Source organism: Cucumis melo, chromosome 12, assembly GCF_025177605.1.
Source record: "Cucumis melo cultivar AY chromosome 12, USDA_Cmelo_AY_1.0, whole genome shotgun sequence".
Taxonomy (NCBI): Eukaryota; Viridiplantae; Streptophyta; class Magnoliopsida; order Cucurbitales; family Cucurbitaceae; genus Cucumis; species Cucumis melo.
In genome coordinates, this window is record NC_066868.1 from 22,381,620 (window position 1) to 22,403,366 (window position 21,747).

Sequence of the window (21,747 nt, forward strand, 5' to 3'; positions counted from 1 at the left end):
AATTAAGTTTATATAACAATATTTTTAAAAATTGCAAATGTGATAATTAAGTGTATCAGTGATAATTGTATTAATAATAGGCTTGTACTAATGATATATGGTCTTATCATTGATAGACTCCTACCAACAATATGATCTGATGGATTCATAGAATTGAATCTCTAAATTTTGCTATATCTGCAATTTTTTTATATTAGAATGTATTTGCTAATACTCTTAATCTGACGACAAAATCTATCATTTGTTTTTTTGAGAGAATTAACTTCAAAGTATGTGGTTTGTAGATGTAGTTATTTTGGGAATGTTTTGCAATATTGATTTCAGCCTTTAATGGATGACAATTTGAGGCTATATAAAAAGTGCAATCCTGCACTTTGTATTCATCACCATAAGGAGAAAATTATGCTGAAACTCATTTCTTCACCTTCAGTTTTCTTTAGAGATAAGGTATCGTGATTAATTTATCATTCAAGGTTCGACTTAAAATGGTAATATAAAAGATCCATTTTATTCTTTTTTTAAAAAGTGGTAAAATATGTTTTTAGCCATTCGAAACTAATTTTGATGATTTGGAAATGAAATTAAATACATCATGTTTCAAAGTAATTTCATATGTGACAAAAGTGATCATTTTAATAATTTTAAAAGTGGTCTCAACCATGTCGTCCATATAACCTTATTAAAATATTTGCATGGTTGCTTTTCACTCCTTAACAAAAGTTGAGTTGAGGTTATTGAGGAGAAAAATTTGTAATTTCATATTAAGCTTTTACTTATTTATTTTTTCTTGTTAATTAGATCGATTACCAAGATTAATATAAAAATTTAGTCTAACACTTTAAGGTTTACTTAAAACTCGATTTGATAAGAACATTCTTAGGAAAGAGCTTAGAATATAAAAATGTGTATTTTAATTAGACATAGATTTAATAACTTACACTCTTATAGATATTTCATAGAATCTAGGTGTTAGAATCTAGTTCAGACATGTTTGGTTCGAGTTTCTATGTTTGGAAATTACATCTCCTTACAATCGTATGAGTCTTTCTTTCGTCATTATTATATTTATCTTTTCATTTCAAACACGTACCTCCAAAGTTATTTTCACATTGGTTTACTAAAATTCTTCCAGAAAAATAATTACTCGATTTGAACTTTTTTTTATATCCATCCTAATCGAACACAATGTTTTAAATATTTTTCAATTATGGTAGCATGCATTTAGACTAAACTAACAACTTATTATTTTTAACTTTTTTTCAATTTCGGAAAACATGTTTTTAGTTCCATTATTGCAAATAACTCACGTTGAATGAACCATCTTAAACTTAATATGAAAACGTATTTATCTATTTTTTAAATGGTAAATTATTGAGTTAGAATTAGAATGAAGATGAAATAATGTGTTTAGTTAATAAAGTTAAGCATACACACAAAGATTTGATATTGCATCATATCTTTTTATGTAAATGTGAGCAATGAACTGATTTATTTCCATATTTTAAGAAGAAAGTTAAAATTTTGAGATATGGGTAATTGAGAGAAACATAAATATATATAACATTGAAATTAACAAGCTTTGATACAAGATGGTAAAAAGGGAATTATAATATATATATGAGAAGTATAGTTGGAAGTAAGGGGTACTTTGGGGAAAAACACAAAAGGGTGTCATTTGGACATGGTGACATGATGATGATGTGATGATGAAAAGTGTATTAATGGAATTGGATGGTGGAAGGTGGTTGTCCTCACTCTTACATTTAAACCCAAAAGCTAATATTTAACAAATATAAAAGAACATTGTAAATAAAAAAAAAAAAAAAAAGTAAAACTATTCTATTTGTTTCCTAAACCATCCCAAATCCCACCCCATCTCTATCTCTACCTTAAACCTATGTTCTAATTTAAACATTCCCCTTATCGTTTATCCATTTATTTTTATCATTTGATTATGAATTTCTTCATCTTTTGTTCACTCTAAACCATAAGCACATGGAAGAAGGAAATGACAAGAAAAATTTCACATATTTTCAAAATATCCCAAAAGGACCTCTCTGGTCGATCTCTCTCTCTCTCTCTTTTTATTTATTTTTAATTTATTTCTATTTCTTTGGCATTGTTTGTGACATAGTTTTGAAAAGGAAGTATTTTGGGTTTTAGGTCAACAAAGGGGTGAGATTTTTGATCTCAAAAGGGGTTAACCTACAATCACCAAGTCTTGATTTATAAGCTGAGTTTTTGTAATCCCACCATGTGAACTCTCTATACAAACTTTGCTCTCCTTCCTCCAATAGTGATGGTAAAGGTGCAATCTTTTCATTCAATGGTGGCCCACCAAAGTAGATCATTGAAAACCTTGATTTTATTGGATCTGCTAAAACCTTGTGCTTTACACTCTTAAACCTTCCATTAGTCATCACCTACAACCACAAACAAAAACATACATACACTTTATTAAAAAAAATGACGAAGTTACAACGAGTGAAAATCTATATTAGTTGATTTGAAAGCTTAAGTTTGATTTTTAACAACACCCTTTTGTGAGGGGAGGAAGAAAGTGATTCTCTACCTACCAATCTTTGACTTCTCCAAAGATTCTAAGAAGAAGAAGAAGGTTCCAAGAAGAAAGTAACGTTAAAAACAGACAGAAAAAAGAGGAGAGATTTATAGTACCTGTAATGAATCACCAACATTGATGAAGAAGGAAGTATGATCAGGAGGAACTGAAACCCAATTCCCATCTCTTAAACAAATATGAAGTCCAGTAGTATTATTTGATCTCAACACAGATATTATTTGTGGGTCTGTATGTTCCCCAAACCCAATCAAATTCCTTCCACTCAAAGCTTCAAGCTCCGGGCATGGCGGATAATGGTTTAACCTAAAACAACAATCACTTCTTTCATCTTTCAACAGCTTACTCAAAGCACTTTTCTCAATCTTTAACCCTTCTGCCATTAATTCCAGCACTTCACAAGCCATCTCTTTCATTGCTGATATATATTCTTCAACCAAACTCCTACAAAAAGATTCAACACATAAAAAAAAAAAAAAAAACAGCAAAGAAGACAAAAAACAAAAAACAAACAGAGTACTCTGTTTTTTTTTTTTTTCTCTCTTACCGGAAAATATCGGGATTTTCATGGAAAATGGAGATAGATTTTTGGGAGATGAGTTGGGGTTTTGTATTTAGGAGAAGATATTCAATCCAACCCACATCGCCGTTTGGGCCAATTCTTTTGCTGCCGTATCCAAATGGGTCGGGTGGCCCTGCTTTTTCCTTCTCCGATTGAGGGAGATGGAAGAATTTTAGAGTTTGGGATTCGAGAGCAGCGATAAGTTCGTCGGAGACGCCATGGTTGACGAGCTTGAAGAAGCCGAAATCTTCACAGGCTTTGACGATTTGGGTTTTGGCTTCTGGGTCTTTGGGGTTGATCACCGGAATTCCGGTGAACAGAGCAGTGCGTTTACAGGATTTGATCGGAGCAAAATGGTCGAACACGAGTTGAGATTGAACAACCATGATTCAAAAAGAGGAAGCAGAAGAAGAAGAAGAAGAAGAAGAAGAAGAAGAAGAAGAAATGGTTTGAATTTGAATGAAGAAATGGATGAGGGAGGCATTTCTCTTTGCTTTCTTTGGGTATTTATACCATCGGGGATGAGTATATTATTTCCTTTTTCTTTTTCTTTTTAATTAATTAATTAATTAATTAATAATATTTGGGTTTAAATTTATTTGTTATTAATTTTCCATTTTTTTTTTTTGATGTTTATCTTTTGGATTCAAAATTGTAGAAGAAAGAAAAAGAAAAATTGGACACGCTTTTCTTTTTGGGAAATAACCAATGGGACTCTATACAAATATATTTCCAAACTTATGAGAAATAATATCATTTTTGGGGAATAATGTATATAAAAGAACAATAATTTATAATTGTTGTGGTAAATTAATTTCCATAATTTAAAATAATATTACTTTTATTTTTTGGAAATTTTATTTTTCAAGGGTAAAAAGAATATAAAAATAAAATAAAATAAAATAAAATAAGAAGTAGTTTTGATCTTGACGTTGATGCTTTTTAAGAGCTGTCCATTTTTTAGACTTCAATGGCCTGCTCCCCTTTAATACTTTTTTTTCCCGTTCATCATTTTACTCTCTCTGCAAATTCATTATATATTTGCATGTGATGACGTTTTTTCTTTTTCAATTCATTTGTTAATTTAATTTTTTTAAAAATATATAAAAACCCAGTACAAAAATATAAGAATATTTAGAACTGACTAAAAATTTTCAACCACTTTACAAATATACTAAAATATGTAGTAGTCTATCATTGATGAAGACTCTAATGTAGTAATAAAAGTTTAGAATTTACTATAGATATAATTCTTTTCTTAAAAAATGTTACTTTTATAAACGAGAAGGGATTGTTTAAATATTCAACAAAACTGTTTTATGTTTAAAGCTTAGAGAATAAATATTGTTAACATATTTTTGAAGGCTACAACTAAAATCAATTTATTTGAAATTTTAGTCATTTAACCTACAATAATACTATGAATTTTAGTTAGAAAATTTTTTTGATCTTACACAATCAATAGTGCTTGTTTATTTATATAACTTTTGAAAAACAAAAGTAAATAAATAAATAAATACATAACAAGGAGGTTAATTCTGATCTTGTTATAAAACTTGCACCATAAACTATTAATTTATCACCATAAGTTTTATTTAATGCTGCAATTAATTTTACAACTCTTTCTATTAAAATTTTAAAAGGTTCATTCACTAATTTTATGGGAGTAATGTAAAAAACCTCCTAAATTCACTGGTTGATATTAAATAACTTTCTCCAAATTTTCAACTCTTAACAAACATTTTATATAATTATCTGAAATTATATGAATTTTTTTTAAGGTGAATGAGAAATTTTAGACCTATCGCAAATTATCACGTCATTTATCACATTGATAACAAAAATACAAATAATTAAATTTGAGACTAATTAAAAGTTAACATGTGTCCCAAACTGAAATTGAAAATAATTGAATTTGAGATTAATTAAAAGTTGACATGTGTCCTAAATTGAAATTGAAGACGATCTATTCTGATGATGATACGTGTTTTCATCATCGTTGCATCAAGTTAATTATTTTGGTCCAATTCAATACTATTTATTTAAGCTAAAGTTCAATTAAGCCCAACAATAAGCTTAATTTAGCCCAAATGTTAAATATGACCTATATCTATGTGATTGAGTCCATGAGTTTGATTCATAGGCAAAGAAAACCCAAATCCATAAAACCTATAGAGGAGTTCTCTTCATTTGAAGGAAATTTTTTTACTCTATATTGTATGGAGAGAATTCTTCTAAGAACCAAAAGACTCCCTAACTTCTTAAGCCGACAATCCTCGAATATTGAAGTTCCTTTGAAGATACAAACTTTCTTCCGAGACTCAAACTTCAAGAACATGACATTTTCCGCTTTCTCAAGTCAAGCATAGACATTCAACCGATAGAGAATTAGATGATCAAATACTAGAGAACGAACCACATCCCAGTATAATCAACATCAACACAAGTTCAACTCTACGAAGCACGTTTTTTCGGAAACTTTGTGTGAACAATAGCATAGGAAAATGTTATTAAAATTGTAAGCCATGTTTGATAATCATTTAATTTTATATAGTTTCTATGATCGTAAGTCTAATTTCGAAAACTAAAAAATATATTTTATATTTATTTTAGAATTTGAGTAAGAATTTATATTTGCATAATAAATATGAAAAAAAAATTAAGAATTTGTGGGATTTTTTTAAAAGATATAAATTGTTATTTTTCATAATTAACTTTTTGTATTTTCTTGGTTAGTTGCTTGAGAAAATACACTTGACCTTGATATGATAACGATTGAAAATTTATTTATTTGGGAAAGTGCAGAATAAAGAAAAAGTACTTTGATTCATGAGTTTGTTATTACCAAATGATAGAGAAAAAATCAGAATTTCTTAGACCTTATATAGAGTCATAAAGGTACATATGTATTTTATCTTAGCCTACTAAGATTAAGATATAAGTTTCTTAATCTAAAATAAATTATGATCAAACCTTATATTATATGATTTTATCTTAATCTTGATTCTTTTTTTATCTAAATTGTTAGTTTTATTTTGTTCGGCTAAAATTCACCATCAATAAGTCATTTATGCCATATAAATAAAAAAAAATATTGAAAATAATTTTATATTAGAAAAATCAAATTTCCCTTAAAACTTTTCCACTTAAGAAAATAAAAATGAGAGTATGAGATAGAAGAATGATTTGTGGACACATATCTTAATTTGATGCTAAGGGCAAATTCCAAAAATTCAATAAAATTCTAAACCCTATATTAGAAAACTAATGTTAAACAAAAGTATCACCAAACAAACTTTTAAATGTATCATTCATGATTTTTAAACTTCAACCACTCCCCTAAGAAGAGATGTTAAAAATTAGTAATTAGAGAATAGTAAATTACAAGAACAACCTTATTGAAAGAAAATGACAACAATAAAAAAACTTGTACGTATAAAAGGTTAATTGTTTTAAATGACAAAATTACTAAATCATATAATTTATAGATAATATCACTATTTTTCCGTGATAAATAAAATTTCAAATTATATGATTTAGTAAAATTTCAAATTATATGATTTACTAAAATTTCAAATTAATTAACGATATGCACTAATAAAATAATTATAAAAACAACATTCTCTCACCGAAATAAAATAAGAGACACAATGAAAAAGAATGAATGACGACATTGATATTGTAGTTGAGGATTGAGATTGATCCAAAAGGTACTCTTTATTCATACGTTGACAATAATACACACTACAAAAATGAATCAATTGATAGTCCTCAATGAGGAAATTGGCATCCATTTGGCCAAAACATTAGAAAAAGAGAAACATGAAGTCAAAAATGTAATAAGATTGTCTTGTAAACAAGGTCAAAAAAAGGAAAAGAAAGAAATAAACTAAGATATGATTTTTGTAAATCAAGGCTTTTTGAGAGGCTATAATTGATTGGATTCATTTTCTTCATGTGCAAGTGATTGAACTTTTTACCAATCCAAAAGTGGAAAGAAGGATTGATTTTTCATACGAAATCTTCTTTATAAATGGTAAGATTGCTACCTCACTTTGATAAATGAAAAATATTTGAGAGTGACCCTTTTAGGTCAACTTTCAAACAAACAAAAAAAAAAAAAAAAAAAAAAAAGGGGAAGAAAAATAACCACAATTTTTTAATTCATAAGTTAAAGATAACCAACAACGACTCCTAAGATTATTATTTATTATTTTATTGTTTATTTTGGTTGAAATTCCTAATATCTTAAGCTTTTGGACTAATCGTTAGTGATTTAAGACGGTATCAATGTAGATGATATAGAAAGGTCCCATGTTCAAGGTCCTACAAAATCATTTCACTCTAACTAAAATTGCCTATTAAGATAGAGTGTTGAATGAAAATTGGCGTGGTTTTAAAAACATAGATAAAAAGTAGTTAATAATAGTATAGCAAATGTAGAGGTGGGATAGGCGTTCTCATGATTACTAAATCTTTTTTTTCTTTTCAATTTCAAAAGTGAAAATTTTATTAAAAGAAAAATATAATGTTTAAGATTGATTTATCCTTTTTAATATATTGGCATTTTGGTTTGGATTTATTGCAAGTAAACAAACTAGTTTTTAAGTTAGATGAGTTATTGTAGGTCATACATGACTTGGTAGAAAACTTCCCATTTTCTATAACAAGTCTTTCTCAAGTAAAACACATAATTTTTTAAAGTTGATTAACAAAATATGCTTTGATGTTAATTAAAAATTTTACTTTTCATTTATGATAGAATTGCGATAGGTCACTCTTCGTAGAAAACAATAATTTGAGTAAGGAGATAAATTATAAAATTCATATAAATTTGGATCTTAATTTTATATCTAAAAAATCTAATGTTTAGAAGGATAAATACATAAATAAATAGAACATTTCAATCAAATTTTTTTAATAATTACATTGCTTAATAATTTCATTGATATAGATCAATGCTACATTATATAGTCTAAATTCATTTCATAACACTTCCATTTTATATTTAAAAATAAGATAACATATATGTATGCAATATATCAATAAAGTCAATAGATACTCCATCGATCATCATTATAAGCAAATTTCTCAACGATTGATGGTTAACATGTCTAATTCATTGGCTTTCATAACTTATATTCAATACCGACAATCAAATAACGATTGATCATCCTTTCATCTTAATTAAACAATATTCAAAACCAATAGAGAAAAGAATTATTCGAGTATTCAACCTCAAGTTTCAAACTATTTGTGATATGAAATGTCAAGAAAGTTTGATAATACTAATTGTTGATATATCCATCAAAGCTCTTTTATTTTATGTAATATTCACATATATAATTGGTTCGTGTTCCTTTCATCTGTAATCATATATGATAATAATAATTATAAAATTATACGTACTCATGTCTACCTAACATTACACCAATATAATTATTCAATAAAATATCAACTACCGAAAACAAAAACAATTTTGTTATTATAATTTGATTAATATCTAAATTAAGTCGATTATCATTTTATTAGGAAGAAGAAAGAAGAAAGTCAATCAATAAAATATTTGGTTTAATATCTAAGCATTGAATCAAAATATATATGGCTTACAATTAACAACTCAAAAGGTAAGCACAACCTATATAATATTACAATATATTCATGATTAAAAAAGAAAGAAAGAAAGAAAGAAATGACAATAATAATTAGAGCGAAAAAGAGGTGTCCAATAATTTTCAAATAAAATGTCAAAAAAGATGCTCACAAAATTGATAGCACGAATAATATTAATTGACCTCAATAATATTGAATTGAAATCAAACATTATATTATAAAAATTAACCTTCCTATTGAAGTACATTTAATCGATGATGCTAACAAGCATAAATATTCAATTCATACTCATTTCTCGACCTCTAGTTAATTCTTATTTAGAAAAATATAAATTAAGAAACAACTTTATTGTTCCATATTATTCAAATAAATATACAGAGTTCGTTTATTTCTAAGAATGTAGTTCTTAGGTGAAGTAGATATTAATATTCAATTGATTTCGTTAACTTTTACTTATACATTGTAATTAATTTTTATGTGTCATCAATTTGATATGACGAGTTTAAGATTTATCATGATACTTTCACGATGAAAAAACACTACGCCATATCAAGTTATTTAAGAAGGTGAGAAGTGTGTAGTAATTAATTAGGTCAACTCATGTTGAAAAATATTTGTATCCTTTTTTCTTAGTTAGTTTGTGGTGTGTATGTTGTGCCACAAATTCAACCTTTCAAAAAGATTTATATATTTCGAACAACGTTGGCATTGAAGGAATATATATATATATATATATATATATATATATATATATATATATATATATATATATATATATATATATATATATATGACAATGTCTTCTCCATATTTAATTGAATCTCCATCTAGCTTTTAGTTTTAAAAATAGATTTATGTATTAATTGACTAAATGTGGTATAACCACGTTAACATCAACTAATTAATTCTTTAATAAGATACATGGTCTTAATTGACTAAACTAGCAAATGAATGTTTTCAATTTTATTTTAAACTTATCTCACCAACTAAGTTTTGACAATACATTATTATAAGTATCAGCCATAATAAATATGTGTTTATTATGTGCTTAATATATATACTTATCAAGGTGTTTTAAGTCAAATGTTTATTATAAGGTATTGTATATTTTTATTATTTAAAAATATTGAGGTGTTTTAAAAGTCGTATGAACTATCGATCAAGTTGCCAGTAGTTCATCTAATTTTTGAATTTTAACTAAAAGGAAAAAAAGAACATTTTTTAAGAGAATTTATTAAAAAATCAATCTACCCTTTTAATAAACACATTTTACCTCTTATGTTTTTCTAAAAGAAATTATATAGTATTTAGTCACTTAGTTTAAAAAAAAGGTGACAAATTTCATCAATGTCCAACCTAGTTTAATAAATTAATAAATTATTTTTTTGTTTTCCTTGACAATATGTGGAGTGAGGATTGAGCCTCAAATCTCAAGCTCAATAGAACATGTTCATGATAGTTAAGCTAAACTCACACGAAATTCCAAACTCATTTTAATATGCATTTTCTAACATTATTTGTAAATGTATACGAGTGTATTAAGTTTAAAGTATTTTTTTTCAAAAGTATCCTACGATAATTTTAATAATGCTTGGAAAAACTTCCCTTGATAATAATTAGTTTGATAACACTATTAGTACTATACAAAGTTTGTTCATTCATCCATTCATTTTTTTCTTAATTCGAGGATAAAATACTTGCTTTCATGAAACATTAATTATCAAATTTCATAGATCAATAATTTGATGCTCACTTAACAATCGTTGAATTTGAAAAAGAAAAAAAAAAATAGATATCAACGTTAGTATAGTTCAACTAGCATAAAATTTGTATATACTATTATTTTTCAGAGTAATAGATTTGCTTCTTCAAACTCTACGTAATAATAACGAAAGAAAAGAAATAAACTAATGGTTATTAAGAATACAACAAGGTGAGAAGACATGTAGGTCAGTTAAGTAGTGGCAATCTAGTTGGTTTACCCCAATATTCACCCCATCCCATTCTTTTCTTCTTCAAACACATCATCATCATTATTATTATTATTAAAAAAGAAAAAAAAAACAATATATATATATATACATGCCACATATGATAAAACCTCATTAAATTTCATTTTATTATAAAGTTGAAAATTAATAAAAATATCTATATCATATGATCATGATATTCAATCATTTCATATTGGTGGGCAGCCGTCAATAATAAATAATATTGTTCCCTAAACCTTTTTAATCTTTTTAATTTTTTTCACTCCTCTCACTTCATCTTGAAAAGAAATTCGAACTGCCTTTCATTTTACACTAAATTTTTTAGCATTTTGTTTTAAAAAAAATTCACTTTCTTTTATGATTTTCAATATATCTGTGTGTGTGTCTATATATATATATTTGTCTCATCAGAACTTTATACATTTCAAATTAAAGTGAGAAAAAAAAAAAGAAAAAGAAAAAAGAATGTAGGTTTGTCTCCAAGATGGTTGAAATAGGACTTGAAATGGATTCAAGAATCAAACATGTTGACGACAAGAATCATTAAAATCCATTTGAAAATTACCTGTTTTTAAGTATTATGTGTCAAAAGTACTTTCAAAATTAAATGGTTCAAATACACATTTTATCTTAATGCCAAATGTTTGGATCTAAATGTTTCATTCTTCATTTCAGCTTTAATATTGTGAAAGGACTATGAACGTATAAAAAGTAAAGAATGCAATTAAGAAGATAGGAATAACATGTAGTAATTTTACTTGAAAAATCTCTAAAACATAAACTTAGCTAAAAAGCAAAGGGTGTGACATAGATGAATTTCACTCTAAAAGACAATTACAAAAGTTTTATCTTTTATATAGAGAAATAATAATTAAACTCTCTTGTCCAAAAGCTCAATTGATTTTAATTTATCTTCGATGTTATCTCACATAAAAAAAAGGATTCAAGAACGTGATGAGTCTCAACTGTTAGGGAAGAAATGCATGCCTTTTGTTTTCAAATCACATCCCAATTTTTAAGTATTTTAAATTTAGTATACTAACCCAATCGTTCACCGCTTTTGTAATTGGGGTTGGTGGAAGATTCATCTACGATCAATTGTAATAATTTTTCATATGGGGAATAGTTCTTGTTAAATGTCTTTTTCTTTAATTTGAAGTTCTTCTCCACATTAATTACTGTGTTCCATATTTACTACTTTTTGTTTCTTTTCTACTTATTACTCTCGTAGTGGGAGGTTTTTTCCAACATTTGATTTTGAAGGTTTGACAACCAGCGATCCCCACTGATTTATAGTACAAAGAAAATTGGTCATCGAGTAAATTCAATGACCATATATTAACCTTAAAAAATATTCAACATTTAATAGTCACAAAATAGTTTTGAGATAAAATCTCATACTTGATGATATTGAATATGTACCAAAATTCATAAAACTCACAAGATATTCAGTCCAATAAAAAGCGATTAAGATCAGATCAAGAATAGTGAACTTAGACATGCACCGTCTTTAGAAAATCCAATTTGAAAAAAAAAAAGATATCACACTCCTTAAAAGATATACGAACTACGTATTTCATATTAACATTTGATTTTGAGATGAAATCTCATATTATCTAATAAAATTCGATAATCCAATTATTCTGATTGAGCCCAAGGTCGAAGATAATATTATTTAGCATAAAAGACTTGTCCTCTCTCCTATGTTCTTTGGTTACATTTGCACTCTACCGTCTCTTTTCTCTTATTATCTAATCTATTACCACTTTTATTATCCACCACTCAATTTTTCTCACCAATCTCTCCTTCCATAAACTTCATTCATATTCTCTCCCTTCCTTTAATTTTCTTCTAAGCATATACATTTTCTTGTACTAATTTCTTTCTATATATATGTACACTTTGGTGATCTCACCTAACTATATAGCTAGGCACATCAAAAGCAATTTAAATGTTAGAAAATCAAGCAAAATGATCTATATTATAATACGAAACATTTTAATTCAAAATTATAATTAAAACATCACCCTTGTAAAAGTAATAATAAAAAAACACTCAATAACAAAGGAATTAATAGACCATTAGTTTCCTATAGAACAAAGTTTTTTGAGGGAGAATAAAGTTTTTGGTGGCAGCCTTCAACTTTTTTGCTGACTTTAGTGTAATCAAATGTGGGAAATGGCCATATTCATTTAATCAAAAGGGGGGGCCAAAAGTTTCTCCTATTTCTTTTGCAAACATATGGTGACCCAAGTACACAAATTATATATATATATATATAATATATATATATATATATATATATATATATATATATACCTATTTAGGCCATAGCCTTAGCCAGCCTATATTTCAATTTTTAGAGACCATTTTAAAATTTGCCTTTCTCAATTCTTTTTGGAAAGTGGGGTTTTGATGATGAATGGGTGATGAGTTTTGGGGATGTTCTAACCTCTCATTTCCTTTGGGGGCATAATAATGCAACCCCTTCATCATCTTCATAGATAGATATAATTGATGTATCGAGAGAAAAAAGAAGTCGATGGGATATTTTGAGAAGGTACTATCCAACACTCACACCCACAAACACCACACACACATAAATCACCACTCACTATAGGTGTGTGAAGATAAAATGACGTTAGCTAATAGTCGATTTAATGCTCAATATATTAATATTTTGGTATGTATGATTATTGTGACCATCATGCTTTTTATCGCCAGCGATTCAATATGTTATCGATAGGACTTTGATGTCGTAGTACTAGATCTTTTGTCCCCTAAAAAAATAGGTAGAACGATGTCGATCACGTTACTTCTTTCTCTTTTTCTTTTTTTCTACCTATTTTCTTAAAATAAAATAAAATACTACAATAATGGTATGCACGAAGGTTTTTGTAAAGAATGAACAATAGAGAATCTAGATCTGATATCATTTATTTGATAAATTCATTACTATGTTTTAAAATTACTTTTAAGGTTCAATAATACTCCTATTTGAACCAACACATGAGTCATATTTTAGCTAGTAAACATACTATCATATATGCACCTTGTTAGTATATATAGACGGTGTTTTGGAAATCTTTTTCAACTTTCTTTTAAGTATATAAAGTTTTTGTCCACGTACTTTCTTAAAATTTCTCTAAATTTTCGTAGGAATTAAGTTAGTCTATTTAAAGTTACTTTTTCATTAATTACAAATAATATATCTTACACAAAGATTAGCCCCTTTCCAATTTAAACCACAAACAGATGATATATGATAGTATATGTTTCTCGATCTCATGTTTAATTATTGTTATCCCTATCTAAGATATTGAATCATTATTGATATGAATGATGGATTTGCTATAGTTTAATTTACTCAAATATATTTTAGTCTAACTTCAAATGAAGAACATTTCAATATGGTTTGGATTTTAGATATTGTTTCATGGGTATGATTATTTAATATATGAGTCTAAAATATCACACATAATTGATGAAAAAGAAAGAGAATGCTTTGCAATCTTGTTTAGAATTTAGTTTTCATATGGTCTTTAGATTTATTTGATGTATGACTTCAATTTAATCACTAGATTTTTAAATGTTGTAAATTTATTTTTAAAATTTAAATTTTGTTTCGATTTGAATTTTATGTATTTTAAGATTTACAATTTTAACTTAAAATTTTTATTAAATATTTATTTTAATAAGTTAAGTATTAGCTTCTATTAACTATTTTAAAAAGAATTAGATCTAATATTGATTATGTAATATACAATAAATTTAAAAATTTATACATAAACTAAATTGAAATAAAGTTTAAAATTTAAGAACTAAAAAATATAAAAATTCTTCAAATTCTATAAATCACAAGCATATTTTTTTCTTACGTCAAACTATATCTCCTCAAATGAACGTAAATACAATCTAAAACCAAATTTAACCCTATTAGGAGCGTAAGGTAAGATATTCTTTTGTTTTGGAAGAAGGAAGAGACACGTGTAAGAGAGGGGAGAGAAGAAGTTGAGGTGGACATTTGTGGTAATAAAAGGAATCGAGTTTTGGGATTACGATGCGCACCTTCAAGATGGGATCTCCTGTCGCCATCTGTCCCCTTTCCATTTTTTAATCTGCTCCTTTCCTCACCCACGCTCTCCCACACGATTATAACCCAACGCCTCTCTTAATTTTTCTTAAAAATATTTAATTAAGACACCATCGCCATCACTATCCTCTCTTCTTCAGGGTTCACTGATTCTGTCAGAACTATGTCTACATCTTCTCATTCTTTTTCCATTTCTTTTTTATAAAATCACACACACACACACATATATATAATCAAGTATATCTGACTTCCAAACCAATACTACTACCCAACATACCAATCCAATTATTTACACCATTTCAACTCTTCACGATCATTATTTCTTTAAAGAAGTGCAAATTCTATTGAACAAAATATTGTAATGTCAACATCAATTTCGCGAGAAGTATGTTGACATATTATTTAATGTAATTTAAAGATTAACCAATGTTATGGTTCTCTTACCTTACCATTTTAACAAATTAAATGCATAATGAAGTGCGCGAATGGAGACTGAAAAGATAAGATATGTAAAGAGCAACCAATATATTATGTTTCTTTTTTTTTTCCTTTTTTTTTTTTGTCATAACTTCTTCATTAGATTTAGTTAGGGTAGATATAGGATATTTAATTTTTTCTTTTTCACAATGCCCCCACACTCCCTTTTTGCATTAAAACCCAAAAGCCATTATATATAGTTGGGAAGTTATGGGAAAAGAGATGTATTATTATTATTATTATTCAAAATCGATGAAATATATATGATATTTATTAAGGTTGGCCCAAATCAAAGAAGTAAGACAAAGATGGAAAGAGATCAGAAAGTATATTGATCATAATGCTGATGTGTATAATGATTCAAAAAGTAGAAAAATATATTGAGAAGCAGATAATAATAATAATATACATTGTAATATATAACTGATTAAACTGTCATAAATCAAAATACCAACTTTCCTAACTAACCTACTGTGTGTTGAGTTTTATAGCAAGGCTGGTAGTAATACCTTAATAATTGAACACTGCAAATATATATCATATGGAAAGGTGAAGTTTTCCTATCAACACTTCTTCGCATTCATACAAAATTGACTAGCTTGAGAATCGTTTTTCATAATATAAAATCTACTCAAGAATATATATCAAACCTAATTAATAAGTTTGAGAGTTTCGTATAACATGAAACTTACTCAAAAATCAAACCTAATATAGTGTGCTTATGTTCAAATTAGGACATGAATCTAAAACTAATTAAGTCCAATTTTAAGTAATATTTTCTAATAATATAATTTAACATAAGGATATGGTTTCAAATCCTATAGCCTTTCATCATGGATGCTATACATGTCTAATAAATTGCATATTAATATTTGACTTCTTTTAAGTAAGTCAACGAGATTGAACTACATAACTATCAATTACTAATATATTTATATATCAGTTGGATTTATATATATATTATTTTGAAACTAAGAATTATATATTGATATCAAGTTTTTAAAAGAAAATAATTCATTTTTTTCTTCTTCCAAAAGCTCCTTTCCACGTGCTTAAAAAGAAAACTTGAATATTCAAAGACATGCATTCCAAAATCCATAATAATTAAATTTATATGTTGAAGATGGATACGTAAAATATATTTGGATTCAATGTATGTGATAATTTCGTAATGCCATATTTGAAATTTCATATGGCCACTAGGGGCCATGGCCCCTCCAAATAAATATATAACAAACTTTCCAAAATATTACATAATCACTATGATTTGTCTTATTTTCTTATAATTCTATTATTCAATAATTTTCTTTTTCAACGAACTTAATATCGAAAAAAAAGTCATATAAGAGAAAACGAAAGGGATTCTATTTTACAAAAATGGAAGGGAAATTTAACATATGCAAAATTGGCTGCTCTTTTTTTTTTTTTTTTTTGTTTTTTTTTGTATAAAGTCCTACTTAAAAGAGTATATATATATATATATATATATATATATATATATATATATATATATATATATATATATATATATATATATATATATATGTTAACGAAGCTTTGCAAATTTAGATGGTATATATATTTGGCATAATTTTCCATTAACATTGTTTTTTAAAAGAAAAAAATATTGTGAAACTTAGTAATATATAAATGAAGTTTTTTTAGAAAAATTAATTCGATTCCAAAGACTAATATTTAAAAAGAAAAAAAAAAACTTAGAAAGTTGATTATAAAAAGAGAAAAAGAAAAAGACAAATCACTTTACGGTAATTGAACACGTGTAATATTGTCTGCACGTGTAGGGTACTCTAGAAATAATTTCGGAAATAGTTAAAGTATTCTTTTTTTTTTTTTTAGATTTTCGAAATCACTTCTAAACAGTCTTCTAATATTTCTAAAATAAATTAATTCTAATATTTCAAAATCAGATTTAATTTATGACGATGGTTTTTTTTTTAATCTAAAATCCAATATTGAATTAATTTTTAATATGCTTAAAGAATGATTTTAACCTCACAAATGGGATTCTAATATGGTCTTTTAGAAAATATGATAAAACGACAAAAATATTTATACTGTATAGATCAATTTCGAAAATGAAAAAAACTCATATATCCATAATAAAAAAAGGTGGTACACGTTTTGAACTAAATAACAAGTTTGAAAAAAAAGAAAAAGAGAAAGAGAAGAAAGATGGTAAAGAAAAAATAATCATGAAAAGGGAGAAAAAAATGATAATAAAAAAGAATGACAAACTTGAAATATTTTAAAAAAATGATTACTTTTAAGGGTTTTTTCATTACAATAAATATTTTGATGATTTATGTTCACACGAGATTTCAGGAGAAATTTAATTCGTGGAATCGAACTTTGTATTGATTTATGTATTGCGGATACAATCTCTAATATTTACTCCTTTGATTCTTTCTCTCGGATACAAAAAGTAAAATTTTAAACTTCGTGATCTTCAATCTTCAAGAAGTTGTAACTACAAGTCAATTCAAGCTTCAATCTTCTGGAATTCAAGGAAAGTTTGATCTTCCAAGTCTTCGATCTTTCAGAAGGTTGATTTTGAGGTTGATGATAACTTGCACGTCTTGAGAGTCTTCAGAAGTTTTTGTCTTCAATTCTTCAGAGCTTCGATTCTTCTCTTCCATCCAAGGTCCTCCCAAGATGAATGAGAATGTCTCTATTTATAGAGAATCTCGATGGGCTTTAGGTGGGCTTGGGCCCATTTGCTTGTTGGGCGGGCTTAGGCCTGGGCCCATCTGCTTGTTGGGTTTGGGCTTGGACCCATCTGCTTGTTGGGCTTGAGCTTGGACCTGTTTTCTTGACAGGCTTAGGCTCGGACCCATTTGCTCGATCGGTTTGGGCTTGGATCCATTTGCTTGGTGGGCTCGAACTCGACCCACTTATTTGCGCAAGCTCGGGTCCATTATTTCTTTGGCCCAATTTTTTTTAGGGCCTTGAACTAGGTTGGGTATGAGAAAACTTGACTACCTAAATCCAATCAAATTATAATTATCTCAATTTTGCTGTGATGACGTGGCGTGATTTAATTGGTCAAAATTTCCTGTTCAACAAATGCCCCCTTTCGAGATTTGTACACGTGTATGGGTGGATGAATCTCGAAAATGATAAGCTGAAACAAAAAATACAAGTGATCTTGTTCTTGACTTTTGCTCCAGTTAATATGTTGAATTAATCAAACTATGCGTTTGGACATAAGTTTGATTAAAAATGAAGTTTTGATACAGCCCAATATCAAATTTGTAGTGAATTTTGATTTTAATTCACAATTTATTTATTTATTTTGGAATATAGCCAAAACTTGAATGAAATTGAACTTTTTCTTTTTTACCAATGAATTTAATGGAAGGATTGAGACTTAACATTTATAAAATTGGAATATTGCCAATTCATCAAAATATGAATTTAAGTCAAAGTTTTTTTTTTTTTTTTTTTTTTTTTTTTTTGCATATTCTCTTAATTTGAATTTTTAGCGAATTGGGATAAAATTTGAAAAGTTTGCCATTTTTTTTTTACTTCATTTCAAATCCATTTATGATTTGGGATAAAATTTAAACATTTTTTTTTAATAGATGAGAAAAGAAAATCGGGGAATTTTTTTTTTTCCAAGATTTGAGGTTTTTTTTTTTTTTTTTTTTTTTTTTTTAAGGTTTAATTATGAAGAGGATATGGGAGGGATAAGACTTGAAATTTTTTTAACGCTTTAAAAAAAACAGAATGTCATTTTCTTTTCTTAATTAATCTTAAAAAAAAACAATAGAGGAGATTTTTTTTTTTATTATTTAATAAAGGAAAAGAATAGAGGAGGTTAGGAAATCTCTCCTATAATCTCACCTAATCTAACTATTTGTTAAGAAGATTTTTATTTAGTTTGTTGAGAAAAGATTTGATTTGCTACCTTCCATCCTTTATAAATAGGGAACAAGCTTGCAAACAAAATTCACACCAATTCATCTTCTCTAACTTTTTTTTCATTGCATATGTGTTTGATCCTCCAATTCTTTTTCTTTATTTGGGAGAGAAAAAAAAAATCCGATGTGCTTCTTTTTTTTTTTTTCATGATTTGGAAGAAGAGGTGATAGATGAAAAAAAAAAACAGATTTTTTTTTTCATTCAATTGGTAAGGAAGAGCACAGATGAAGAAGAAAAAGGAGACAGAGAAGAGAGAAAAAAACCCTTTTTTTTTTTAAATTTTGGAGAGATTTCTTTTCTTTTCCTTTTCTTTTTTTTTTCCTTTTCTTATTTCCTTTTTTTTTTCTTCTATTTCTTTTCTTTTCTTTTCTATATATATATATATATATTCTTTTTCATTTTTTGTTTTTTTTTTCTTACTTCTTTTTTTTTTCAATTACTTTTTCCCCTCTTTTTTTTTTTTTCACGTTTTCATCTTTTTTTTTTTTCAATTTTTTCAATTTTTTTTCTTTTTTTATTATCTTTTTCTTTCTTTCTTTTTTTTTTCTACAATTTTGTTAAAAAGAAAATTCAACCATTTTGTCCCCATTTTTTTTCCAAACTTTTTCTTTTGCAATTTTTTTTTTACCCCAATGTTTTTTAACAATTTTTTTTTTACTTACTTACCCTTCTTTTTCATAGGAGTGAAGCTAAACCTTTTTTTTTTTTCCACAAATTCTTTTTTTTCATACGAGTGAAGTGTGTAGATGATGCGCTTGAACAAATTTGAGGATCGAGATGCCGTTTGAACAAATTTGAGGATGGATTGCCGCTTGAACAAATACGACGATGATTGTTCTATCGACTACACCGCATGGAGACGACGATGATTGTTCTATCGACTACACCGCATGGAGACGACGACGATTGTTCTATCGACTACACCGCATGGAGACGGCGATGATTGTTCTATAGACTACACCGCATGGAGACGACGATGATTGTTCTATAGACGATGATGATTTATCGAGTGTGCCGCATTGAAGATGGAGTTGATGATGATTTCGCTGCGCTGCCTTGAAGATGAAGATGATGATGGTTTCGCTGCACTGCTTTGAAGATGAAGATGATGATGAAGATCCTCTCGGCAACATATGTGAGATGAAGATGATGATGAAGATCCTCTCGGCTGCAACATTTGTGAGATGAAGATGATGATGAAGATCCTCTCGGCTGCAACATTTGTGAGATGAAGATGATGATGAAGATCCTCTCGGCTGCAACATATGTGAGATGAAGATGATGATGAAGATCCTCTCGGCTGCAACATATGTGAGATGAAGATGATGATGAAGATCCTCTCGGCTGCAACATATGTGAGATGAAGATGATGATGAAGATCCTCTCGGCTGCAACATTTGTGAGATGAAGATGATGATGAAGATCCTCTCGGCTGCAACATTTGTGAGATGAAGATGATGATGAAGATCCTCTCGGCTGCAACATATGTGAGATGAAGATGATGATGAAGATCCTCTCGACTGCAATATATGTGAGATGAAGATGATGATCAAGATCCTCTCAGCTGCAACATATGTGAGAAGATGAACATGCTGATGAAGATCCTCTCGGCTGCAACATATGTGAGAAGATGAAAATGATGGTGAAGATCCTCTCGGCTACAACATATGTGAGAAGATGAAAATGAGATGATGATCCTCTCGACTGCAACATATGTGAGAAGATGAAAATGATGATGATGATCCTCTCGGCTGCAACATATATGAGAAGATGAAGATGATGATCCTCTCGGCTGCAACATATGTGAGAAGATGAAGTTGATGATTTCCTTCGCTACAACACATTGAAGATGAAGATGATGATCCTCTCTGTTGCAACACATTGAAGATGATGATGATGGTGAAGATCCTCCCAGCTGCAACATATTTGAAGGGACGACCTTCTCGACAGCAACATATTTGAGACGACGACATCCTCGGCTGCAATATATATGAGACGACGACTTTCTCGGCTACAATATACTTGAGACAAAAATCTTTTTGGCTGCAACATATTTGAGACGACGATCTTCTCGGTTGTAACATATTTGAGACGATGATCTTCTTTGCTTCAACATATTTAAGAACGGAAATCTTCTGAGCTGCAACATATTTTAGGGGACAACCTTCTCGACGATAATATATTTGAGACGACGACATCCTCGGCTGCAACATATATGAGACGACGACCTTTTTGGCTGCAACGTATTTGAGACGACGATCTTCCTCGGTTGTAATATATTTGAGACGATGATCTTCTCTGCTACAACATATTTAAGAACGATAATCTTCTCAGCTGCAACATATTTGAGACGATGATCTTCTTGGTTGTAACATATTTGAGACGACGATCTTCTCAGCTGCAACATATTTAAGAACGACAATCTTCTCAGCTGCAACATATTTGAGGGGACAACCTCCTCGGCGACAACATATTTGAGACAACGACATCC

The 21,747-nt window shown here is 28.1% G+C and overlaps 1 protein-coding gene across 1 annotated transcript; it reads right to left on the reverse strand.

Annotated features, from left to right (window-relative positions):
* Positions 1-2,081: 2,081 nt before the first annotated feature.
* On the reverse strand, positions 2,082-3,625 carry LOC103487682 (gibberellin 2-beta-dioxygenase-like). Its single transcript, XM_051080523.1, has 3 exons — positions 3,126-3,625; positions 2,677-3,022; positions 2,082-2,423 (listed from the first exon to the last, which is right to left on the reverse strand). The coding sequence occupies exons 1-3, from the start codon at positions 3,524-3,526 to the stop codon at positions 2,160-2,162; spliced, it is 1,011 nt and encodes a 336-aa protein (XP_050936480.1). The 5' UTR covers positions 3,527-3,625; the 3' UTR covers positions 2,082-2,159.
* Between the last annotated feature and the right edge of the window lie 18,122 nt (positions 3,626-21,747).